General features: G+C 37.0%; 1 protein-coding gene and 1 long non-coding RNA gene across 3 annotated transcripts in view; one reads left to right on the plus strand and one right to left on the minus strand.

Moving 5' to 3' along the window:
* negr1 (neuronal growth regulator 1) overlaps nucleotides 1–27,318 on the plus strand; it is a 181,020-nt gene that overhangs the window by 79,785 nt on the left and 73,917 nt on the right. For both annotated transcript variants that reach the window (XM_024278316.2, XM_024278315.2), the window contains exon 3: nucleotides 9,939–10,064. In XM_024278316.2, coding sequence (XP_024134084.1) covers nucleotides 9,939–10,064 — 126 coding nt within the window. The remainder of the gene's footprint in view (nucleotides 1–9,938; nucleotides 10,065–27,318) is intronic.
* Nucleotides 9,702–19,959, minus strand: LOC118598658. Its single transcript, XR_004947740.1, has 2 exons — nucleotides 18,028–19,959; nucleotides 9,702–10,110 (listed from the first exon to the last, which is right to left on the minus strand). It is a non-coding gene; the product is annotated as an uncharacterized LOC118598658 (long non-coding RNA).

Genomic DNA, 27,318 nt, shown 5'->3' on the forward strand with positions numbered 1-27,318 from the left:
ATCAAAAATTCATATTTTAAGAAAAATATTCTCATCACCAAGACATGTTTTATTAAACTTGTTTTTCCTTTTTAAGAAACTATTTTGATAAGATTATTTTTCTTGCAAAGTAGAACAGAAGACATTTTTATATCTTCAAAAAGGGCATTTCTACTTTCTTACAATTCATTTTTTTCAGTATTTTCAATTTAGTTACTTTTTTTAGATTTTAGAACAAATATTACTGTTAACATCATTCTCAACAATGTAATTTGATGCTAATTAATTTGGTTTGACACAAAAAGCAGAGGCCCATAAACGAATATCTCATGTAATCTGATTTCACATTGATGACCACTTAATGTTGTAGTAATGTGACTGAAGGAAGGACATGAGTAAGATTGAGTGAAGGGGTAAAATGAAAATTAGATCTTTTTTTTCACTGCCCCCTTTCAATTGTGCTTTGCAGTTTGTGGTAAATTCCTTGTGTGTGGGTGTGTGTGTGTGTGTGTGTGTGTTTTTTTTTTTTTTTTTGCAATTTTTTGTGGTGTCATTTTATTTTAATAAAAAGAAAACAAATGAAACACTTATAAATTGCGATGGAAATATAGACAATATATTAAATGTTATGCTGTTCTAATATATTTAAGTCAGCGGTTTATCTGAAAAGTAAAATTTTGCAAAGTCATAAACGGATAAAACTGATGCATAATTTTGCACTGGATTCTGGCTTAGTGTTTTTAGTGCAAGTATGTTTTGTTTACCTGCAAATGTGAGTTGACAGGAGTGGTTGGAGTAAAGAGCCAAAGTGCTTTGACTCTGTCCTGGATAAATTGACAAATGCTTAATGAATTCACTGTCTGTACTGGTTCAAATAGAGGACTGTTTGTTTGTTTTTAATAAAACTGCAAAAAAGAACCCTCAGTTATTCGATGTGTTCCATTTAGGGCGTAAAAGCGTGTTGAAAATCCTGCACCCATTTATTCATTTTTGAAAAGCGCATTAAATGTGTTTATTTCAGTTTTTGTAGAGTTGTTAGGCTGTGGGCCAATCAAAAGTTGCTGGATGGGGCTTGCAGGTTGCTTGTTTAAAAGCCCTGGTTTATAGAGCAAAAAGGAAAATGAAGGACCGGCTCAAACAAGACTCTTTTACCTTAGTGTTGGGATCATATTGCTATTTCCTAGTGCTTTGATACATACACCCAGAATTTTTTTTAATTGTTTCTCCTTGCCTCCCTTAGCTCTAAAATAGTTTCAGTTTGAAGGATATGCAATCACAATCAAAGTCAATTCAAGGACCGCTTTACTCTGTAGTCACGATCCAGAATTGTGTTAACAACAACAACACACGAGTGCTGAAAACAAAGTCTTTTGTCTGCTTCGACACAGTCCTTCTTTCCAGTATGACAAAGCGATGAGAAAAAGGCCAATAAAGATCTGATCCAAACACCTGCAGAGAGCTGATCTCTTCTCCTGTGACTGAGTGAAGTCTGTGCGGCTGCCAACTGCTTTCTCCTCATTAATCACGACCCAGGTTCTAAAGTTTGAACTTTGACTTTTACCGCTAAGTCAAGGCCCAGTGACAGATGGAGGCAAAGCTCTGTGTCCTGACATCAAATCATCCACACACACTTAGTCCCCCAAAGCAAGGGTTATTAGGTCACAAGCTGATATTTTGCAGTTAGAAGGCAGCACACATTAGATTATTGGCTGAATATATCCTAATGACTTACTTGAAATTATCTCATATGTGACTGCACCTAACAAACGGTCCCTTTTGTTTCAAATTGAAAAAGCAAGTGAACACAGAGGTCTCCCTATGTAGTGGAATTTTGTTTATAACCAAGATATGGCTGAAAGACACTGATTAGCATGCATAAATTAGATAGCTTATCTTTGAATTACATGCCCAGTGCAGCTTCCCTATTGAAGATTAATTGCCTTTCACAAGGTATTGTGAAAAGTTCATTTTCATCAATTGATTTTCTCTAATTCCTGAATTCCCACAGAAGAGCATGAAATTGGTAACAAGCGCTCCATAATCATGCTTTGTGCATCATTAACTTCACTGGCAATTACTTATCACACATAACTCCTGTGACATTTGCAGATGCATGGTATTTTTGCACTATTAGGGTCTTCATAAACTAATGTTGATTTTTAAGCTTTACGGTTTTCTTCTCCCAAGTTTCTCCAGGAGCGTTTCTATAAATGAATCCATCTATTTTGTTTAGCATTTTAGCAAAATTTGCTGCCAACATTTATTTTAATCATATTTGAGGCATTTGGCTTATTACTATTATTTTGTTCCCCCTCTTTCTGTAAAGCTGTTATCATCTAGCTGCAGTGCTGGAGTCTTTTCACTTTCAGGCTGAAGCGGGAGTCCTCCCTCGAAGCCCGAAAGTGGGGCAGTGCAATAAATTTAGATAAAAATATAGAGTCAGGTACCGAGCGTGGATTTTAATGCTGGAACATATGTCAGGTGTTGTTACAGTGTTACTGCGAGGTGAGATGCAGCAGCAAAACGCAACTAGGTCAAAGCGACACACAGAAACACACAACACCTCCAAGGCGAGGGACAACAGTTTGATTAGTATTTGTTTGTATCGTAGACATCAGTGACTTCACAAAAACATACTGCTGCTGCATATCGTTTTGCCACACCATCACACCCTGGTTGGATGCTCAGGCAAATTCGTCCAGTACATTAATAGGGTAAATCAGGGAATTCATCACGCGTAATGACACCATTATGGAATAATGTTCATCGGCTAATGTGCGCTTGCCAGGAATCTATTTGTGTCTTTACCCATTTGCCGCCTGCTCCAGCTCCTCACGTCTCCATCCTTTAGCCTCACCAACGTGTTAGCCACAAGGAGATCTCCCAGTACCAGGAGATGCCAAAATAAGACAAGTAATAAGAGCTGATTAGATTTCCTGTCTTTTCCAGCACTAAGTCGTTCTGCTTTGTTGCTTCTGGGCTCACAAAAAAAAGAAAAAAGGGAACAACTGTTTTTTCTTCTATAGTGTTTTATTGTTGTGGTGTGTTTGTGTGTTGAAAGGGAGATTGATATGTTTAATAACACTACAAGAGGCACAGATGGCGATATTAGACATACAAAAGTCTAAGTTCCCTTCAAAGACTATGGGCTTCGGGTAAAATCAAAAAGTAAGCATAAGCATTCAGACATGAAAAGTCAAAATGAGACACGTCTCGAAAAATGGACTGGGCCGTGGGAGTAACAGCAGTATCACTTAATTCAGTTCAATTATTCAGTTCAATATATTACAGCTCTAGAGTTTTGGAATATAATAGAGGACCAATTGGATACAGGTAAGGGGTTTTAACTACACACTCCACGGCTTCCGCAGCCACGACTTGGCAGTCCAAAAGATAACATTTTGGGCATCCATGCCTTAGACCCTCCTTCCTGGTAAGGAAAAACTCCTAAAAAACCTGATTCCAGGAAAAAAAGAAGTTCAGCTTGATAGGACTGGGGGACAGGTGGGGGCAAGGCCCACAGCCAAGACTAGCCAGAGGCGTGGTCCACGGCCAAGAAAAGGAGCACAGACGATCCACCTGGAATCTGAAATCTCTCCCGCTCTCCCGAAGGGTAGTGAGAAAGAGGAACAACACGTGAATCACACTGCACCAAACAGAAGCACATAGAGCTAAATAATAAAGGATAGAGGAGAGGTGAAGTAAATGAGAATAGAGAACAGAGTCCCAGAGCTGATGTGGATGATAATGATGATAAAAAATCTAAAATTTTTAGCGTATCAATGATAATCTAAATCCATGAGAGCTACAGCAGAGGGAGTCGACCGCCAGGGATGTAAAAAATAGATATGTATAGAACATTGATCAAGCAGCAGCAGTATCGTTTGAAAACCACAGTTATGAACACAATTTTGGTGCTGAAAAGGTATAAAATCAGTCAAGAAGTAAATTATCAATTTCTGGCAAACTGCAGTTTCTCTTTCATTTTTTTCTACCATCTTTGTCTTTTTATGTACATGTGATGCAAACAAAAAGACGTCCAATCAAATGCTTGCTTCTTCCAGTCATTACATGAATACATTTTTCTGTCAAATGCCACACATTATTATTTATAACTTTAATTGCCATATGAATAAGAAATATCTAGATTTTTGCGTTTTTCATAAAAGAATCAGACTGTATCGTATCGCCAAAAAGTTAGTTGAATCCTGTATGTATCGATTTGTGGACCATTTATCGAGATGTGTATCGAATCGTGTGAGACTGAAAGGTACACAACCCCAATAAACGTGTAGACAAACTTATTTAGCAGCTACTCTGCTGTTAAAACTTTGTTTTTTTTGTTCAAAAACATTGTAGTCTTTCCAATTAAACTTAAAAAATCATGTAACATACCAAACAAGCATCTCAACAGGAACTCAAGCAAATTTGAAAAAACTCCAATTCTACAACTTAACTGTGTCAGTTTCTGACACAGCAAATGAAGTTAAGCCTTTTAATATAATCTGTTCCTGTTTGTTTATTTTTGAGTCTGACACCTAATTAGGAGGCTTGAAGTTAGCTCTTTTCTGCTCCTTACCATGAGGAGAGGGAATTAAAAACCTTTTGAAATAGCTGTGGGAACTGTCTCATTACGAAGCTGTATATTACACCCCAGAAACACAGGTTCATTTTACGGGTATTTCCTAATCCATCTGCTTTAGTGCCATCTCAACAACCTGCAGCTTGTGGGAACTTTGGAAAAGGTAATTTTTTTGGAATTTTAACAAGCTATTGAGAATTGCCGCCTCCCCACCTCCTCGTATTTCTTCACTACATCCAGCACAGGCGAATAATAAACTTTAATCTGCCTGTAATTTGATTCTGAAAAGCCACACGGTTTTGATTAAAGAATATGTGTCTCCAGGTCAGTAAACGTCTGTGTTTTAGAAAGGTCATTTTATCAAATGTTGAAAAAGGAAACGTGCTGGGGGGCTCTGACAGTACCCATGTCCATTTAAATGCGCGAGTGGTTCAAAATGAAATAGGACATGTGGACTTTGGGCTACTTCTTCTGTAGCATCCTCTCATGCCTCAGACTCATCACCCTGACTGACATTCTCTAAGCACTTCCTTTAGTTCTCTTCTTGGAAAGCATGACACTAGGTTCAGCAATTGCAGTGTGAGGACTGTCAGAGACGCGTCCAGTGGGGGGATTCACTCTCCAACAAAAGAAGAAAACCCTGCACTGTAATAGAATTCAACATACAGCATGTCATCAGTGGTGGTTTACTCAGCGGAGTTTTCCCCTCAGATGTCACTCATATCAACAACCGCAGTTCCCCCCTGCAGTGTGAGTAAAGACAAGTTATCAAACATGATAATCAGAGCCCTGTTAGTGACAACACATGGAAAGAAGCTAGCAAGTTGGATGCATGTATGTATTTTGTGAAATAAGTCCCACATAAATTATCTGTGTCATGATGGATCACAAGAGCCAAACTTAAATGAGAAAATAACGACGACGCAGAGAAAGTCATAATGGACAGACTTTCAAGATAATGTTAAATCAATACTTTTCTTCTGAGGATGGAGGTAATACAATCAAGCGCTTTCACGCCTATTCTCGTCTATAATGGCTAAGCTGCAGCAAATTTAGGATGACATACTCTGTGTGTCAAAAGCAGGTTTACCCATCCAGCAAAATATTCCTACTTGGTTATTCATAAATAATACATTTCCCCCAAATATATTATTCCCAAATTTAAAATAAAAAGATATGTTTATTCATAAGTCTAAGAAAATATTTCTTTTTTTTGCAAGTATGCAAATTTAAATTTAAATGAAAAACCCCAGATACAGAATGTTGGTTCTATTTAAGTCTGCCAGCCTGAAAGAAGTGTCTTATTTTACTGTCGTCTTCAAATAATTCAGAATAGAAAATGAGTTGAAAAATATTCATATGGGTTGAATTTGTGAAATAAGGGATAAATATGTTCAGAACAGCTTTTTCACTGCTATAGGTTTGCCATGATACCAAAAGTTTATGCTCCTCTGCATCAATCACTTAATACGACCTTTAACCTTTTTTTACTGATCAGAAAGCAATCTAACTAGTGCTAAAAGATGAGATAAGTCAGACCCGATTCAAGGGGAAAGTATAGTTTATCAGCAGTATTTGGAAAGTGCAACATGACATACGGGAAGTAAGTGTACAAATGTTCAAAGAAACTGTAAGTATACCAATATTAACGAAAAAAAGTAGAATTAGATAAAGACAAAACTTAATAAATGTGTTAAAGAAATTGCAAAAGAAAGTCAACAATTATATGTCATGTAAAAAATAAATATATGAATGAAAGTAATACAACTGTTGTGCAAATTATTGAACCCAATTAAATAAAGTGAAACTGAAGACGCTTGCTGTTGTCCTACTAATCTTTTTGCCAATCAATGGATTTCATCGTGTTTCCATTTTTCTATAGACCTACAACCAAAGGGAGATCTAAAATGGTATGGATTGGTTTTATTACAGAAGTGCTAAAAGTACCGGTCCGGTCCGGTCCAGACCGATCAGTGGAAACGAGACACTAGTTACCTCAACAGATGTAGGCAGTTTGACCCTTTTTGCGAGCTTGAAAGCATTTATGTTCTTAGTTCTTTGGTTGTTTATTTGGGGTGTGACGATTAATCGAAGAATCAATTTATCCAACCAGATCGATCTGTCAGAGGCAAGTTGTTAATCAATCATTATTAAATCGTTTCAAAATGAAATAAATCGATCTTTGAAAATACCTTTTGGATTGAGCCACAGTATGTTTATTTTACTATCACATAGAAACGACCAAATGCCATCACAGTGGACAACACACATGTATTGGTAGCAAAAGTAATCAATCCATAATTACAGTCGAATGGGTGGAAACACTTTAAATTTTGCGAAGACATGACCATACAATTTGGTATAATCTTCAAATAATGTTTCTTTTGTACTATTTTGATCTAGAAAAACAACAGTGGGCTGAACCTTATGAAATTAAAATGAGAATATATTTACCATTAATTTTTGTTTAGATGTTTGTTTGTACACATATGTACACACTTGAATATCTTGCAAGAAATACAAGGAATCTGGAATACTTCAACTGTACTTACTACGATCCAGGTCTCTGAGTCACACGAGTTAAATTTTTGGCTAAAGATATCTTGAAACAATTTTAGATCAGTGAATTGGATTGTTCAAAATAAACCAATATCAACCACAAATTATGAATCAAATGAATCATTTCACTCTGATTATTTATCAGTTTTAATTCCATGATTTTACATCTTTCTATAATAGCGCTTCATTCTAATGTACTGATTCCATATTTAAATTTGAGATATAAACAAGGGGAATATCATTAACCAGGGAACAATTGAAAAACAAGACTTTCCTTCCAAACATTTGAAAAAAAAGGCCCAGACCAATGCCAGGGGTAGATAGGATCAGAGGACAACTCCAATCTTTTCAATTCTGTGCTATCAGACACTGAGGAGATGTGTCAACACTGGGCTCCTACAGCGAGTAAACAGAGGACAAGTAATAACCTCGATTCAGCATCACCTCCACTCCTCTCCCTCTGAAGGTCATCCATGTTCAGTTCATTTAGATCCCGAAGTGTTGATCCAAAAGGACTCTTAACCCCTCCACCTGGCAAAAAACATAAATCCTTTCCGTAGTTTGTCCCTGGTGTCACCGAGGCTTGTGCTTGAAAGAGAATCCATCAGTTGGTTAGATTTTACCTTCTCTGTGTTGTTCGTTATACATCTGTGACAGCTTCTGATAAAGCTTTTTTTTCATTTTATTTCTGTTCTACTGTCAGTTCATATCATAGGCAATCAGTGTACAGTTTTATATCAATTAAAAATTCATTGAAGAATTTTAAATCAAGACTCGCGCTTTGAAATGTAATCTCATTGAAGTATGTGGCGTTCTCTGCGCGCCGTCCTTTTTGTCAAATCCTTTGTACTGCTGCCCACAAAACCGCATAGAGAAGCAAAGGAGTGGTGGGATTCAGTGAAAATCTAGGGTTCAATGGCACCGTGGACTAGGTTGTGGAAAAATGTTGGCGCTACCAAAGAGCGACTTTGGAATTTGTTCAATCAACTTTGTCTTTGTTGCGTCTTTAGCGGCCGCCGGGCGGGATCTTTGGAGAATAGTTGGGCCCATATGACCGAGAATCCATTACTGCACGGCACAGTTCACTGCAGAAAGGCTCCCTCTGAGATTCAAATCTTGCAGATTAAAATAGTGGCTCGTGAAATTCCAGAATGTGTGTGTGACTGCACACTGCCCTGCGTGTGCGTCCAGTGAAATGTGTTTAAATGTCTTTGTGGGTGGCTGCATGTGTGTCTCTGTTTTCAGCTGCATCAATACAGAAGCTTCACGGGGATTTAAGTGCCCTAAAAGTTGCCGGTTATACTTTTTAAGTGATGTCCAGCAGGGACTGCTGATGAGCTGCATTGGATAGGAAAAAGGAAACATTTGTACTGTTTTTTTTCCTCCAATGTGCTTTTCTAGATGAGTCAGACTCGATGGCCTCCAGAGCACACAAAGCATAGCCTGGATTTAAATGTATGAATCACTGATGTGCTTGTTAGTGAGACAAAGAGATCGGTTTTACAGTGTCACTTAAACTCTTAAACTCTCCTTCAGTGACAAAGCTTTGCTCACAAATCCTACAATTAGCATTATAATGTTCTGAGTTTTTCACTGTAAATTGCCCGAATGTAGTTTGTGTTGGAGTTTCTGGCTGCTGTCTTTATTTGTATTTGGTCTTTGCATCTTTGGCTCATGCTGTAATGGTAAACAAACTTATGTTTAATGGTTTGATGATTAAATGTTACAGCATGTTGACACAAAGCAGTTTTGCAGTCATTTGTGGTGTTGCTCAAACTAGTCCTTACTTTGCACAATAGCATATCTTACCTGTTTGTAAAATCCCACAGATGTCGTCAGCGACAGCAAAATAACACTTCTTTGAACGACCATATCCATTGACTGTATCTAATAGAACTCCCCCTCACTTTTCCAAATTGAAGTATCCACTGGTTATAAGAAGCCAAAGTACCATAGCAAAGCTTTTGCTACTTGACCCAAATGTGTGTGTACGGTTTTACTATGCAGTCAAAAATCAACTGACCACTACTAAGCTCAAAAAGTCCTGGTGCATAACAACTTTGACCATGTGTCCAGTTAAACAAACCAGCCTCAATGTCTCTGTGTGCTTGTTTGTTTATTGTTTATGTCCTAGAATCTCTATCATCTCTATTAGTGCTTCTGATACTAATAAGACTTCCTTGTCCTGGGGATCACTTGACAGAAGCATAACACAAATCTGTTGGCTTTCGCTTGTTATTTTAGATTCTGATTTCAGCTGGCTGCATTACCAATTATCACAGTGGGAGCTGAAGAATATAGTTAATTAAGTCCCTAATCAGCTTGGGAGCCAAACCAATAGGTTTTACTCAGTTATTTGTCTTTGGTTAATTAAAAACAGGTCCCTTTGTTGTTTGTATTCAAGCAAATTTGAAACTCTTTGAGGTTTTCTGATAGACAATAGACTTTTTTTTCTTACAGGCACCTCTCTGTGACTCCTCTTTCATTTTTGAAAATAACACAAGTGAATAAAACAGAGGGGATCACATTCTTCCTATATTGTATTATTTAAAATGATGAGACTGAATAGTAAAAGGTTACGTTTTTTTTTTTTTTTTCTTTTCTACACAGTCAAGTGTCAGAGCATTTGCTCTTTTTATGCATGTTTTGATCAAAGACTGAACTATGGGTCATTTTTCACAGTAAACAAATTAACTGGAGCTTCATTGTCTCTGAGGCAAACCGATATACAAGCTGCACAAATGTAGAGCTGTGGTATTAAAAAACACACACAAAAAAAACTAATCCTGTTGTGTTTCCCTTCTTTTGGCTCCTGTAGTTCCTCCCAAGATATATGACATTTCGTCTGACATCACAGTTAACGAGGGCAGCAACGTGTCTCTCATCTGCACAGCCAGCGGGAAGCCTCAGCCAACCATTTCCTGGAGACACATAACCCCGTCAGGTGAGTTCACATCTGATAGGAGGAGGGATGGGGCCGTGTGTGGATGCTGAGAGGAAAAGTAAGCAGAAACGAAGAGGCATCAGTGGCATTAAAAAGTCATTGTTTGAGAAGGAAAGGGTACTTCCTGTTGGATTGCATTAACAGAGCTGGGAAGAAGACAGCATGTTTATCTGTGATGACATTTGTAAGTAAAATTGCAAACTTGCAGTTTCTTTGGGTTTTATCTGAAGTTTAAATGTTGTTTTTATGCCTCACATCTGATGCTTTATTTACAAGAGCCTTGAAAATACACATTTGAGCAACCACTTCAAATGAAAAGTTTATGTCAATACGCTTCTTGGGCTTCTGTGATGTTTGCGTGTCGCAAGCATCAGTGCAGGTGAGCTGCATTCGGCCCACGGGCCGTAGATTGGTGACCCCTGGTCTAAGTTTTTTCTAGCATCTGGTTTTCTAATCCAATGCGATTTAAATTAAGAAAGTGCAGTTTTAGTCATTCATTCTTTTGTATAGGTCATCATGAGAAGAATGCTACATGTTCAAAAATATGATTGTCATTGGAGTGGGTCTTTAAACATGCATAAAATAAACTAGTAGAACTTTGACCAATCAGGGACTTGGATTGGGTAGTGATCTATAGGTAACGTCCTTTTCAAAACACAGATTTCAAAGCAACCATTTGGAAATTAATGATGGAAGAAAAATTATTAACTAGATTTATGGCATGACCTGCAATAATGCTAGTGTGAACGCTGTAAGCTGCTAAAGATGCTAGTGCTGATAGCTGAAAATGCTGAAACTGATAGCTAAAAACACTGAAGCTGATAGCGTGAAATGCTGAAACTGATAGCTAGCTAAAAATGTTAAAGCTGATAGAGTAAAATGCTGAAGCTTATAGCTTGTTAAAATACTGACTAAATGCAAAATTAGCCAAAAAAAAAAAACTGGAAAAATGTCAGATTTTACCAAAACAGCTAGCATTGTATTATAATATTAGCTAAACTAAAAATTAGCCTAAAAAAAAAAGTCTAGTTTTGTCAACATTTTAGCTTATTGCTAAAATTTTTGCTAAACTATAATTTAGCCTAAAAAACTGTGAAAATTTTGAAAATTAGCCATAAACAGCAAGATTTGAGCAATTTCTCATTAATTTTCTAATATTTAAAAAAGTATAAAGTTTATGAATAGCAAAAGGACAAGCATTAATTTTATGAATTAGCTGAACGTTTGAGATTGCGTAAATCGTTTAAAGTTCGAATGAGTTTTTACAAGCCAAAAAAACGTACGGAAAGGCGCAGGAGAATGACTATTGTGTGAATGTTTATTAAGCATTCACACAATTATATGACAACAAGTTAGTCATATGGGCTGCACGGTGGCGCAAGTGGTTAGCGCTCTCGCCTCACAGCGAGAAGGCCCCGGTTCGAATCCCGGCTGGGACCTTTCTGTGTGGAGTTTGCATGTTCTCCCCGTGCATGCGTGGGTTTTCACCGGGGACTCCGGCTTCCTCCCACCGTCCAAAAACATGCTTCATAGGTTAATTGGTGACTCTAAATTGTCCCTAGGTGTGAATGTGAGAGTGAATGTGTGTGTGATTGAGGCCCTGCGACAGACTGGCGACCTGTCCAGGGTGTACCCCGCCTTCGCCCTTCAGTAGCCGGGATAGGCTTCGGCACCCCCGCGACCCCGAAAGGGATGAAGCGGTCAAGAAAATGGATGGATGGAAGTTAGTCATATATCGGAATAAAGCTTTGAAAGAAAAAGCTTTAAGCAGAATTTGCTAGATTTACACATTTTCTATAAGCCTCTTCTGTTAATACATATCCCACCATTGGGTAGCAACAGTCCAGTATGAACAGTTGAGCAGTTTCTACCAAGATTTTACCTGCAGGAGCTTCTTTTTCTGCTTTTAGTCCAAGACTAACCTCATACCGTGTGCTGTGGGGCTGTTCAACAACTGTAGCCCACGTCCCTTAGATTTACTTTGACAAATGGCAACCTATCATTTGGGGTGCATTACAAATTATGTCTTTATTATTATCATTATCACTGGGCACACACACCTAATTAAATTCCTTAAACCCCGAATATTTCCCTTGAAAACTCATTCCAGACCATTTATCTATTACTCCAAAACCCCAACCCAGCCACTCGTGGTCCTCCCTCATTTTCATATTAATGGATTAGAGCACGTGCTGCTTATCTGATAGCTATAAGGATGGCTGCATTTATCTTATGGCTGTCAAATCCCCCCGCCCCTCCCTCGCACGCTCACAGTGATTGCATTAGAGGGGGAGTTTTCAGAAGATGATCAAAAGAGCTATCCTCAGAGTCCGAGTGGCAGTCGCTCGTTCCACTTTGAAGTGTCCACACTTCAAAGGAAATGATATGCTGGTCAAATGAAAGGGCCTGCGACTTAATGTAATCACAGACTCCTTTCCCAGGACAGCAGAAACCAAAGAGCTTTCTTCGAGTCAGCTGTCGCACACACCGTTTGACTAAGAGATACAGCGAAGGTAAAAGGTCGTAATGGGCTAATTACACACCGACGACTTTCATTACCGTTCGGTTATTTTGAGATTCATAAAGAAGGAGACTTGAGCTTTAATCTTAAAGTATTTATTTATTTGTTGGATTTATTTAATTGTTCAGAAAATGTAGCATTTGATATTGCTTATGTCTAAAAGCCTCTGTGCTAAAGACCCTTTTAACGTGACGTCACACAAAACAGCAATTGTACAGAGTGACTTCCAGTAATATATTATGTCTATTGTTTATGCTGACAGCTGAACGCTAATTAAAGCAATTTTACGTAAGTAATGAAAGCTAACCCAACCAATTGTTACAGAAAGTTGTGCAATATTTATTTTATAAATGTCCTACCAGGTTGTATTCAGTAGTTCTGTCTGAATGCTGCACAGCTGCTTCCCTAAATTCATACGGATGATATTAAACAAGTCTGGGATCATTTCTCTCTAACAACCTGGTCATAGTTAGACGAAGGTTATTGGTACTTCATTGCATGCTGCTTGTTTGATTACGAAGGTAATTAAGATTTTCTTCTTCTAATTTATGCTAATGCTAGCTTTCAATGGCAGGAATGACACGCAGAGCTGCAGAAGATCTTTTCTGCCCAGTTAAAGTTACTTTCTGTGTTCACAGAATTACAATTTTGTGACCATCAAAAGAATATTCCTATTAAAAGCATTCCTATATTTTACAATTACCCCTTAAAATACCCGAAAAACAACAAATACCTCATTACAACAGTTAAATTTAGCCTTGAGGGCAGTTAAAAGCCACGCAGCCAACATACAGCAATGTGCATCATGCAAAATAGAACCAGTTAAAATAACATTTGCTTAAATGAAAGGTCAATAATTTCAAAAGAACCTTCAATATTGAAGGATTATTCAAATTTGTATTTCCATTTGTGAACGATCTAAGACAGGAAATGAAAATACAGTTCAGCAGGACATTCATAAAATAAATATTCTTTTTCAATTTCTTTTGAAATTATTAAGGTCACCTTTTATTATTTATGTGAAATTGTGTTAAACAACATTTAGCTGTCGGTTTGCCGTTCCAAACCCGTAAACTGGAAGTCACTATTCACATTTTTGGCCTTTTCGCCATTTTGTCTGACGTCACTGTGAAAAGGGTCAATTACATCTTTCTGTAAGTTTTGTTCTTTAACAGAAAAAACAAAAGATTTAGATTAGGAAAGACCTTTTATCTGAATAGGATCTTGTATATTCAGTCAAATCGAAGTGCTTCAAATGGACACCATCATCATCTGGTTTTTTGGAGCTGCTGGACTTTTCAAGTAACCATTGAAACAGCATATTTTGGCGCCCTTAACCCTTTAACACTTGAGCTCCAGTATTTTTTGTTCTTTGATTTACTGTAACTTTTTTCAACCATTAACACAATCAACGTAATTCCAGCAGATTCTAAAGGAGAAAAGCGCTTTTCTCCTTTAGAATTTATTGTAATTGATTGTGTTGATCGTGTTAACGGTTGAAAACTTACAGTATGTTAAAGATTTTATGTTTAAGTGTCGCCGACGTTAAAGGGTTAATCTGATAACATGATCTTAAATGAGGCCTGTTCCGTTCTCTCCGGGTTCTCCCAGCTGGTTACAGATCTCAAGAGTCCTGCTGGCTTCCCCAAATTATGTCACCTTTTCATGCGACCAAATTGCAGAACCTAAAAGTGGTGCAATTGAGACGGGGATAACCACGCTGGTGTTTTTGCGCAGCTGTATCCACGACAACCACCATTTTATCCTTTTGAAGTACAAAGGGAGAACCAGCAGCAACCTGCGCCCTATTGCAGACATTCAATCTCAAAATAGTAAAGCTAATGCTATGGCTGTAAAATAATAATAATAAAAAAATGAGAGTAAAGTATATTTAATGACATGGTAAGAAAGACCATATTTTAAAAGTAAGGCATTAAAAAGAGCCATGTTTTAGGGTTGGATTTAAATATAGATACAGTTTGGGAATTAACAGAATTACTAATCAGATTCAATTTTTATGCATTATTTAAGCTAAAAGTAGCTTTCCCTTTTTGGTCGACTGCGTTCTCTCTGACGGTTGCAGATCTCAAAGTCCTGCTGTGTTGTTTCACCACAAGTGGATCTGTCATGTTTTTCGACTACACAACAAAAAAAAATGCAAATTAAGATCTAGTAATGTGGCATACTTTAACAAAGGGATGCACCATGAAGTTTAGACATAATCAGCATTTCAGGTAATTGCATAGGCAGTTGAGGTTTGACCATGATGACCATGAATGCATCACCACACCTGCAGCAGACTCCTAACATGTGGACCATGTTGTAACTACCTGAGAAGTTTATCCGCTTCTTTCCCTATCTCCACTCGAAGCTTACCTGCAACTCTGAGATTTGCTGAAAATGCCCAGAAAACAGATTTTAAAGGAAGAAAACCTGGAAAAACTATCAGGTGAATGAACAGTTGCTGGGTATGAGTTTGGGCATCAGAGCTTAGCAGTAAACCTAACCTGATAACATAGTTAAACATGTAAGGCCCACTACATTAGAAAGCTGACAGGAAATTATGTTTGAGGAAGAATTAAGATGTTTTTAAACTCCTTTGGTAAAATAAACAAAAAAAACTGCAATATAGTTGTTTTGCACTAGCTATAGATATTTTAAGTGATGATACATTCACTGTAAAAAGTGAAACATTGGTTCAATTAACAAAAACTCTATAATTTTTTACATTAAAATGAAAACATTTTCATGAAATTAATGTTTTGGGTAGATTCTTTTAAATTTAACAACCTTTCTAATATTTCAATACAGAAACTAATCATTAAAAAAAAGAATAACAACAATTATTCTTATCAAAGTTTTTAAACTTAGCTTTTTTTCTCCTGTTTTTGAGTTTTCACGGAAGCAGCCATTTCAAAATGAGCAGGAAAAGTACTTTTACTGCTCCTAGTGGAATGATGTTGAACTACGGTGGAGAAATTTTGGATTATGCTAATGAGATAGGGGTCTAAGAAATGTGATTTGATTCCTGTTTTTGATGTTGAGTTCGCATATCTGCTTGAAATAGGATACTTTTAGTGAGAGTGCACGCTAGGTTTGCTCTGAAAAGGTTTAAAGTCAAAACATGAGAGATGGACCCTTTCACAATAGCTAACCAGCACCAAAACCCAAATTAAACTTAGAGACAATAAAAAAAGTCTTATTTATTTGATTGGCCTCAAAAGTTTGTATTTTATTGTGTGAATACTTAGTAAGCATTCGCACTATAGTGATTCTCCTGCTCCTTTTCGTACTTTTTTTGGCACGTAACTCGATCTCACTTTCAGCAATTTCAGCAATCTTGCTATCAAAATGTTCAGCTTGTTCAGGACATTACTGCTTGTATTTTTGGTATTCATAAATTTTATAATTTTTGAAATATTAATATGTCCCATAGGAAAGGAATGTGAAAGTCTTTGTATTTTTTTTTTTAGTAGATTAGCAACAAGCCTTTAAATATATTAATGGGATGCATTTTTATGGTAATTTTTAAAAAATTTGGAGTTTAGCTATGATTTTAGCAACATGCTAACGTTCTTGGCTAATTTGTTATCTACTGGGGTTTTTTGGGCTAATTCACAGTTTAGCTTCTATTTTGGTAATAGGCTAACTTTTTAAACTAATTTAGTTTATAGAGGAATTTTAGACAATTAGGGAGGTGGTCAAGGTAATCAGTCTGTTAGCTTTTCTGGCTAATTTGGTATTTACTGGGGTTTTCTATGCCAATTTCTATGCTAGTTAAGCTACTATTTATCTACATGCTAACGTGTTTGGCTAATTTGTTATCTATTGAGGTTTTTACAGGCTAATTTAGAGTTTAGCTTCTACTTTAGCAACAGGCTACTGTTTTTTTTTGGTGAACTTAGTGAGGAATTTTATGCTATTTTAGTGTTTAGCTAGTATTTAAGCAACAAGCTAGCTTTTTTGACTACCGGTAATTTGGAGATTACCTCACATTGAAGCATACTAAGCATTTTTGTAAAATTGGCACGTATTAGGGATTTTTAAGCAGTTTTACTACACATTTTTCAGAAATTTATGTCAGCTTCATCGCTCTTTCGTAGTTCTTTAATGGAATTTCTGGTCTTCTAGCAAATTTAACATTTTGCAAATCATTTTTGCATTTTCAACAAATCCCTTCAGCAATTAAAGTAACTGTTTTCAGCAAAACGCTTTTGCATCTTCAGAGACTACTTTTCTCAAAAAGCATCCACACTAGCATTATCACAGGTAATGCAACTCTTTTTTTCTAGTTTTAAATAAATGTCTATATTTGGACATTTGTATCAGCTTTTGTCAAACATGTTTGAAAGTATCAGCAAAAAAAATCCAATATGGTGTATCCCTGGTTTGCACTCAATGAAATATTTTTATCTCCAGCTCTTTGTTGCCTATGTGTGAGGTCAAGCAGCTTGGATGGCTATAAGGTGGCAAAAATACCTAGGTGGCAGTTTGGATTTGATTTGGCTTCACTCTCTTCATCATTTTGGCATTTTTGAGTGAGGTCGGGGATTTTTTTTTTTTTTGCACTAGATAGCTGTGCTACAGCAGCCAGTAAAGTTTGACAGAATGATAAATTGCACTGACTCGCTGTCACATTTCTGTTCTCATTCTTACTGGATCGTGTATGCTTTTTTACCTCTTCGCTTCCCAGTCAGCCAGAAAACTACAGCTTAAAATAAACTGTTTTTCACAATGGGTTCGCCATAAATTGTTTGTGAACCTATAATTCAGTTTATTATCTGTTCATAAAAACTTGACATGTTTTGTTTTTCCTTAAAGACTTGTATTTCATCTTACAAATGGAAATCATACATTTGTGAAGTAAAAAAATGAGTATGCCATGTAACTTTTATTGTTCTCCTTGTTTTGGTATTTTATTGTGGACTTTTAGCCTCCTTTGGTTCTTCTTTAGGTCAGTAGAACATAAAACTGACCAGTTTGTTCCTTTATTCTTATTATCAGTCACTAATAATCCTTTTTACTATTGACCCTGTTTATGGTTTGAAGGTTTTGGTTCTCCCCTATATGAATTATTTAAAGGTTTTGGCTCTGGAGAGTCCAATAGAGACACCCCCATTTTGGGAGGTGTCTCTGTAATGGTCTATAATGGTCTATTTTATAGATAGTAAGGACCTTTGATAGATATTTGTTTTTATTTTCACAATAACATAAAAAAGAAAAACACAAGTTTGTCAAATTTGAAATCTTTTATCTTAAAGACCCACTCCAATGAAAATTGTATTTTTAACATGTTCTCATGGTTTCTTTCTACACACACACACATATATATATATATATATATATATATATATATATATATATATATATATATATATATATATAACTGAAAACTGTATCTCTGAGTATTTAAACTAGGATGAATCAGGAGGAATGAAATACCACAGTTTGATGCATCCACTCCAGACAAATGGATCCGTTAACATCTTCATTTTCCTCGTCTAACTTCATATGTGGCTCAAAACTGTACAGCTTGATGGCTCCAATATGGCTTTCCATTTTTCTTGCACCGCTTCTGTTAGTTTGGAGTTGAAAGGGGCCTTAAGCTAGCGGGAGATAATGGGATATCAGCTGAGGGTTACTTCCTCCCTAACAATACCGCCCACAACTCAGAGGCGAATTTCTGATGAACTGCTGCTACTCTACTGAAACTATGTCGTAGAAAACAACAATGGCATAATCGTAATTAACAGACCACTGAGAACAGTTGGAGTGGGACTTAAAAGATGCCAAGTTTAAACACAGTTCATAGAGTAAGAACATTTTGAATATTTTCTCTTGAAATAATATATTATTTTTTTTCATATTTCCATTTCCCCCTCCCACTCTCCAAGCTCTTTGGTGCATTCTATCATACTGTAAAACTTGCTCTTCACAGTTCTTTAAGCCGTCCAGCGTCTTTCCTCAGCGTATTTGCTTAAATACGTTTGCCCAGTGAGTAACAGGGAGGTGCATGTACGTGTTATGGAGGCAAAATGCATGCAGTCAATCAGACATGACTCGAGGCTTTTTTTGGCCGAGTTTTACTCTTTAGATTCTAGAGAGCTCAGATGAGAAGCCGGGGAGCAAAGTAGAGTTTATATATCGAGGCTGACTAATAGTCTTTTTTCAAAGACAGGCTCTCCACAGAATGCGATTCTACCCCTACATCTTGCCCACACCTTGATTTGGGGCCAGAAGGCAGCAGTGGCCAGTGCAGTGGTGAGGGTGGTTCTCCATTTTCAAGAGTTAAATGGATAAATTGATGTAGAAAAGGCTGCTGTACGCTATAATGGATTCTTCAGTGATGCCTGCCCTATCTGTATATTACAGCCCTGAAGGAAGGGTATGCTCGGCTCCTGTACACAACGTGGGAAATTGCTTACTGCAACAGCACTTAGCCAGGCATTGGCACTGCATACGGAATTAACTTAGCTATGATTTCTTTAATTTTCTGGAAGGGACATCTCCCTCAGGTGAGGAGGGCTTCTGTCAGGCTCAAATATCCCTCAGTATCTCCTCACATTCATCTTCCCATTGAATTACTTACACTACAGATAACACTCTCTTTTCTCTCATCTTCCTAAGGACATGATATTATGTGGGTCTTCTTTACCGTTTTTTTTTTTTTTTTTAAAGCATTCTGTACATAAAGAAATAAGACTCCTGTTTATTGGCCTCGTTGACCTTTACACAGCACATATTCTGCTGTAATCAATAGGATCACTAACTGCAGCACCGGCCAAATGATGCAACAAGATCCCCCACTGAAATCATATATTGGCTTATTTTGATTTAAAAAGACAGTAACCTTATATCTTTTCTTTCAAAATAAATAAGAACAAAGTACAGCTTAGTTATACTTAAGAGGTATTTTAAAACAATATTTTGGTCATTATTCCAATCAGAAAAGTTGATACAATTCCCTGATTACAGAACGGAAAGAGAAACACTTTGAACCTGATTTACCATAGTAAAAGAGTCAAAAACTATGTGTGTACAAAAATAGATGGCTAGTATGTTTGTTTAGGATGTGCAATAAAAATTATAATTCAGTGCATAAGAAGTATAAACAGAAGCTTTACATTTGATGATCTCATGGCCAGAACTGCCTTTATCTACAAGATTTGCATTTCTCCTTCCTATTTTTTTGGTGCATTTTGACACAAATCCTTATATATTCATCAAAGGCTACTGTCATTTTTATTCTCAATCAACAGACTCTATCAAGTAAATTAGTATATATAGTCTCAAATGGTTTTCACACTTAAACCTTTAGGAAATCAGGTATAAATCAGGTGTATATCTGTTCCCCCGCTTGGTATAGACTCCTGGGGGGTGAAAGATCGGATAATTTAAATACATGTCACACATTATTTCAGCCGAGCATGAACTGTGAATGATTATTACACTGTTTATATGCAATTGATTAGTGATTTGTGTGTCAATTACTTAATTTCAACATGATATGTGTGCTGTGTATACAATCTAAAAGTTATATATCAGTGGTACATGCATGAAAGGTCCATTAGAGATACATAGACATGTGTGGAACAGTCTTGGAGGGAAACACATTTGTGTATGCATCTCGCAAAAATCATGCACAAAAGTGTAAAATTCACTTAACAATTGAGTATAAACTTCGTAAAACTGACTAAAATTTCGAACAGCTCAACAGTGTCATGTAAACCCTGTTGGCCATAAAACTTTGACGAACATCTGCACACATTGACGAATGACAAACATTTAAACACCTGTGAATTACCTATGACACGAATGTGTCATGAAAGATTGAAATTTCATATGGGGGAAAATGTGAAAATGTACATAGTCATGTGCATGTGATGAACAGATCATGACCTGTTATTGCTGTAAAGTGCAGCAGAAAATGGCTGCAGCTCAAGCGGAAAGCTAACTAGCGTAAAGCTAGCGGCACAGTCACGGATCCGTATTCCTAGGATCAATACTTCTTTCAATAAACTGACATATATCTCTATTGGTTTTTCTTAACGCAAACAACGACCTACAAATGCATTTCAACAGAAAAAAGATCAATTTTTTTTTTTTAATGTTAAGCTCTCTGTGCTGCTGACAGAGAGACGGCGCTCAGCAACTGCTGAGCTCTGTTATTTAACCGTTTAAGACCCGAACTTTTTCTTGATATTCTTTTTTTTATATCTCTGACATCATATCCAGTAAAAAAATAAAAAAAAACTACTATGTCCAAAGAGGCTAAAAGAAGAATCCCATAATTAAAAAAAAGATGTTTATAATGATATCAGCTGTGAATACTCATCACCTGGTTAAAAATATTCAAAAGGTCTGAAGATATTAAAGCTATTTCTCTAAACGTTCTCATGTGACTAATTATTACTTATATAACTAGATAATAATAGTTTTTCCTTGTGAATAGTTGCACTGTTTTTACTTGATTGCTCAATTTACCTCACAGGAGTGCTGTGCTTAAGTTTTAAATAATAAAGAAGGTTAATGAAATAAAATAGGGGAAAACCTGAATCTGTTTAGTAAATCTGTTCATTTTTTAAATTGTGTTACTAAAGACTCAGATTGGGACTTGGTATCGGTAGATACTAAAAATCAAATGACTCGAGCTAAAAAAAAACCTGATTGGGACTTCCCTATTCGGAGCCATGAGGGTGTGTTGAAACTTGAATCTTTTTAGAAAGGTTATGATTCTCTGTGCAAGACATGGAGTTTACTTTAAGTGTGCTTTTTTCTTTTTTTTTTTTTGCAGGTCTTGTTTGCAGTTTCTCCCCCACTTGCTAAACCATCTGAACATCTTCCAGAACCTCTTTTCATATTAATATATTTTGTAATTGCTTTAATCTTCCATAAGCAGACTTCCGTCTTTGCCAAATGAGTTCCAAACAAAGCAACAAAATAAGTCCTCATGCCTCCTGGTGGAAAACAGCAGTTGAAAGGGGGCGTTCTTGCAAATTGCAGATGCACCAAGAACCTGGTTTCACAGTTTCCTTTTGATGTCGCTGAAAGACTGGAGTGTGCACAATGGATTTCTATGTGTGCGATGCTGCTGTGAAATAGTGTAGCTGCAGATCAAAGCCAGTTGTTTAAATCATCAGGGTTGCGCAATTATATTGTGTATTTTGAGGTCTGGGGAGGGTGGGTGGCAGACTCTAATGGACTGTAGTAATAACTAAAAGCTTTGCCTGGGATAAGTAGGCATTCAATAAAATGAATCTCTGATTTATACTACTTTCAGGCAAGATCAGAGCAGCCCTGTGTGTTTTACACTTCACCGAGTCATTGACTTGATCTTAAAATGTACATTGAACAACAGTTGACCATAAAAAGTCATTAATAAACATCTATAAGAGCAAAATGTTAAAGTTTATATCTTATAATCACCTTCCAAAAATGATTGTTGATGCAGAACCATGATTTTACACATTATAAAAACAGCACGTTTCTGTATAGCATCTAAGAGGAAGAGGAGGCAGGTTTTGCAGTTTGGTAGCTGGCGTACCATGAGACCTACTTGCTCAGTGAAACAGATAATGTCCTTCCCTCTGCATCTGCCATCCTGTTACTTAAACTTCTTCTTCACAGCTCAAGCTGGAGCTGATGCTTCAGCTGCTGTAAAACTTACACTCAGTCCTGAAACTGCATCCTCTTTCTCTCGCTCCAAGATGGTTTTTCATGTTTAAATTTCAGGAGATTCGGTCTTAAATGGGCCATCCCATGATTTTCTTTAGTCTTTTAGAGTAAACTATATCCATGATCATATATTACCCTTGGAACACTAAAAAACAAATTATTTATGAAATATTAGTTATTTTTGTGAACTATTTTTATACCCGGAACTAAAACAACTCAATCTATTAGGGTCCGCCTTTCACTCCCTCAGGGTTCCACCCACCTTATGACGTCCTCCTAGAGCCACCATGTCAGCCACCAGAAAATGAAGGGAAATGCATTATTATTATAATTATTATATTGATGTAGGTGAAGCTTATCACTGCTACCTCGAGCTGCTAGCTTTGCAGTTTGTGTTAGCCTGGGGGCGGAGCAGACTCTTCCTGAAAGGGGCTGTCTCACGTTGTGATGTCAGATCGTGAGGACCCGCTCGTTTTCGTGGGTATGGGAGAGCGCAGTTTTTAGAGGATTACTCAGAAATGTATGAGCTGATCAAAATACCATTTGGGGCCGTTTATAGTTAGGATTGAACAGTATACTACACTTAAAGCTCAAAAAGTATATTTTTCATAGTATGACCCCTTTTAAGCCAAGGATGGCCGTGGTAAAGCGGTAGGGCGGTCGACTCCTGATCTGAGGATTTTGGATTCAATTCCCACCTTACCCGTTGAAGTGTCCTTGGACAAGACACTGAACCCCAAATTGCCTCTGATGGGAGGGTTAGCGCCAGTGTTTGGCAGCGGAGCCACCACCAATGGGTGAATGGGTGAGTGACCATAAAGCGCTTTGGGCCTTTGAAGGAAGGTAGAAAGCACTACATCAGTATACACCATTTACCATTTAAAGTCACTCACCTAGGTGTGTGAAATTTGTTTTCTGCATTTGACCCATCCCCTGGGGGAGCGGTGAGTCGCAGACACAGCCGCTCTCGGGAACCATTTGGCGGTTTAACCCCCCCAATCCAACCCCTTAGTGAATACATATTTGAATGCCTTTAATTGCGGAAAATGCTCCCATGTTGGAGCAAACCGGAGAAATGTGAGACCTTCAAAATTAAAGGAACAGATACTCTTCTGGCTTCTCCTTTTAGACACATCCTGTTTTTGTTTTTGAATCTCTTTTTTTTCCCTCCACTATCTCTCTGTTTTTGCTGCTGTTTATGTTGGCACCGATATGTCTACAAAGACTCTTGGACTTCGTTGTTGCAGCCACTGAGAAGAGACAGAGAAGCTCATTACCGGCAGGGCCTTTAGTTTCAAGTTTCTACTTTTCTTTTTTTTTCAGAGGATAAAAAGCAACCAGTGTTTCAGAATAAGGCAATGCCTTCATTTAAGAATTCAACTCACTTGCGTGGAAACTGTCTCCACCGAGTGAAGGTTTCTCCGCTCTCAAAGCATTTATTGTTTTGGTTCCGGCTCCTCTTTAATGAGATATTGCTGAGTCAGTGTCAAGCCCCTGTGTTTTTTTTTTTTCCTGAATAGTGTTTGGAGCTCAGCTGCCTGATTGCGCGCTCTGTTTGGTCCTCCACGCCTCTCTAAATATGTCTGTGCATCGTGTATTGTAAACCAATCTCTACTACTGTGAAATGCTGCGTGAATTTCACAGTGAGGGTCACAAAGAGAAACGGCTGCTTTACATCCACACAGGACAAAAAGTGGTTAATCTGGCAAATTACTGGTTTAAATCAAGATGTACTTTGTTATCTTAATCCAATATATCACTTGTGGATATGTTTATTTTTATGTTATTGTCTTTCTTAAAGTCCCCCACCGATGAAGTTTTTAATATGAATGTGTGGCATTTGTCTCATGAAGGCGAACAAATGTAATAAGAAATAATTTCATTTTTGCCTTTCTGAGTATTTCTCCTTTTAAATGGCTGTCAATCAAACTGTCTCTTACAGGCTCTGTCTGAATGAATGATCCTTCTTTACGTCACAACAGCTCTGCTGCACATGCACTAAACCCTCATCTGTTCCGGCTAGCGTGTCTAGTTCAGGTACTGGAGAAGAGAAGATGGTATCTTCACATTGACTGCAGTCAAATGAGCCGCCGTTCGCATTTCTGTGGCTGTAAAGGATTGTAAATCAATGAAAGAGCATTTTGATGTTAGCTTCCATTATTTTTCTGATAACTCTGATCTGAAAAACCAATGATTGAATGTATTGGTCACAGTAACGTCAATAAACATTGGAGAATTAGCTAAAAGAGTCTTTGGTGAACTGGAAGGAGAAAGAATCAGGATTTTGGAGGAAGTTCTGTCCATGAAGATCTTCACTTCCTCGTCCGAGCTGACATCTGACTCAAAACGATACAGCTGGACATTACTGATATTGCTTGACGTTTTAATGTTGCAGAGGTGAAGATTTACGCTAGCGAGACACAGATCTATCATAATCAGACAGGAGGGAATCAGGGGCGGGGCTACTTAACTCAACACGAAAACCCACGCCCCCTCAGAGGAGATTTTGGAAATGGGGACTTCAGATCAACAAGAAAAATGTATTTTTAAGACTTTTAGATTGTGGGATTTTGGTTAAAAACGTCATAATCATAATTAAAACACAATAACATTTTTATAAAATAAAAAAAATAGTGATAGGGAGACTTTAAATCAGGTGGCCTACAAAGTAGAAGGCCCTTTTTTCCCCCTTTTTTGTCATCCTGCACACACTTTTAATAGACTAAAATGAGCTTTAAGTCAAAACTATTTTCAAGATTGATTAATTATTGATTATCTGCCTAAAACTGAAAAATGCACTCAGTTTTGCACAGCCCAAGGTGATGGATTAGTGCATGTATGACAGGCATTGTAGGCTTCAAAGACAGTTGCCGTAACAACAAAGCAAGTCGCCTCACATTCAGTCTGAAAATACAGTGAAACTGGGACCTCTGAGTTCATGATGAATGACCGAGGAGATTAATGGAATCCTAAAATAGCTGCCAGCTTAATTTTTTAGCCATCAATAAATCAGCATCTTCATTGGAGCTGTAAAGCCAAAGGAGACAATAAGCGGCATACACTCTATTCTGATAGGACTTCATTTAGCTGCCTCGGTTTGGGATGAAATTGTGTCAAAGCCTTTGTTTTCTTTCCAGCTTTTGCTGCTCTGGTTTAAAACTCGCAAATGAAAAAAGCCTCTTTGGCAAGTTTGAGTGCGTGCGCAAATAAATACCTGGAAAGCACATTTAGTGCTGCACCGCACGAGGATCTTTTTAAGAGCCTCCTGTTTTCTCATGCATTTTCTGAGTGTATAAAGTGTATTAGTTGGTAAGACTGTTAGTAAATAAGAATTTTGTGTTCGGCGGAACACAGAATGGACAGGAATGCAGATTGTTGCAGCCATCAAAAGATGTTTTCAGGAACTAACATTTTTGCACATTTTGGAGATAATATAATGCTGTGTAGCTGTAAAGAATAGTTTTCTACTATCTCAGAGGTCTTCAACCTTTAATTCTAAAATAAATAAAATCATCTGCTACAGTTACTTATCAAGACTCAACAAGAACTGCAAATTACCACTATACTGTTTAGAAAAATCCACTTTTAAACATTTTTTTTTTGTGGCCATCATTAATTAAATGTAGCTTTTAAACACATACTATCAGTATAGTTGAACTATAACAATGTAAAGACCCACTGATTATATTTGGATCTATTTTCTCAGAGGTCTTTTATTTATGATCATTTTGTTTTTAGCTTAAATGAAAAAGACCCGTGTTGTTTCTAGGAGAAAATTTCAGCAGAGAAGCATCGTATTTGTGGGTAGAGCGATAGACATGGTGTAATCCCACCCCCTTTCCCCTCGCCATTGAGAAGCTTGTGGCCAGAATCACAAATCACATCATAAATACACTATTTTTTTTTCTTGATTCACCACAATATAAATACAGAAATACTAAGAAATGCAATTTTAAAGCTTAACTTTCTTTATAAATATCTTGATTAATCAGAAAAATGCTACAAGAACATGTTAAAAACACCAAGAACACAATTTTCATCCTAGCAGTTCTTTAACTTCTTTTCCTTAGAGTGACAGTGAGTTTGTTTCAAAGTGAAATGCAAACTAAATTTGCCTTAGAAAATTAAATAAGATCCTCCTTCTGAAGCACTTTGAATTAAAAATGCAAGAAAGGCTATTAAAATGTGACATTGTCATCATGACTTTGATCCACCTTCCTCCTTTTGTTCCTTTTACTATCAAATATAAACATGACAATATTGTAGTATAATCCATTTAAAAAATCTATACATCCTAATCTAATTCTACACTTTAGGAACTTTGTCTCTGAACAAAAACAAGACAGTGTTGTGCAGCAGAGGACAGAATTGTGCTCTAAACTTGTTCTGATAGTAAACCACTGACAAATGATTCAACTTTTTACCATAATTTTACCAAGTTGTCAGACATGTTAAAAATCTAAAAATAAACGACAAAACTCAAGTTTATTAACTACAACCAATTAACCAAAACTACTTTTTTTATTCAAACGAACTCTATGCATGGAGCTGAGTAACACATTTCCAGTTTAAGACCAGTTTATTTCCAGTCGTGGCTAACTGTATACATCAACTTAGTAAATCTTTGTGTACTATTCCTGGTATTCTCTCATTTTTGTAATTTCTTACATTGTATATCGGTCTGTCATTGTGTGAATATTGTGTGTATACACAATGACATCCAAAAAGGCAAAGTTTGCCTTCCTTAAACACCAAACAGCCAGTACTCACAAAACACTACCGTCGGTCACATGACTTCTTGAGATAAGCGTAGCTATGATAGAACATTTAAGACTTCTCCAACAGAACTTTGAGCATTTAACCAAACTTCAAAAGTAACTTTCAGTGTGCTGTTTCAACTCAGCTGATGAGGAGCCTCCGCCTTCTACATCAATGATAGCAGCGTGCTAACAATAAAGACAGTGATACAGTAATTGTGTGAATGCATTCAATGCATTCACACTATTGAGATTCTTCATTTCCGTTTTCTTCCGTACGTTTTTCGGCACGTAAAAACTC

Source organism: Oryzias melastigma, linkage group LG4 (genome assembly GCF_002922805.2).
Source record: "Oryzias melastigma strain HK-1 linkage group LG4, ASM292280v2, whole genome shotgun sequence".
Taxonomy (NCBI): Eukaryota; Metazoa; Chordata; class Actinopteri; order Beloniformes; family Adrianichthyidae; genus Oryzias; species Oryzias melastigma.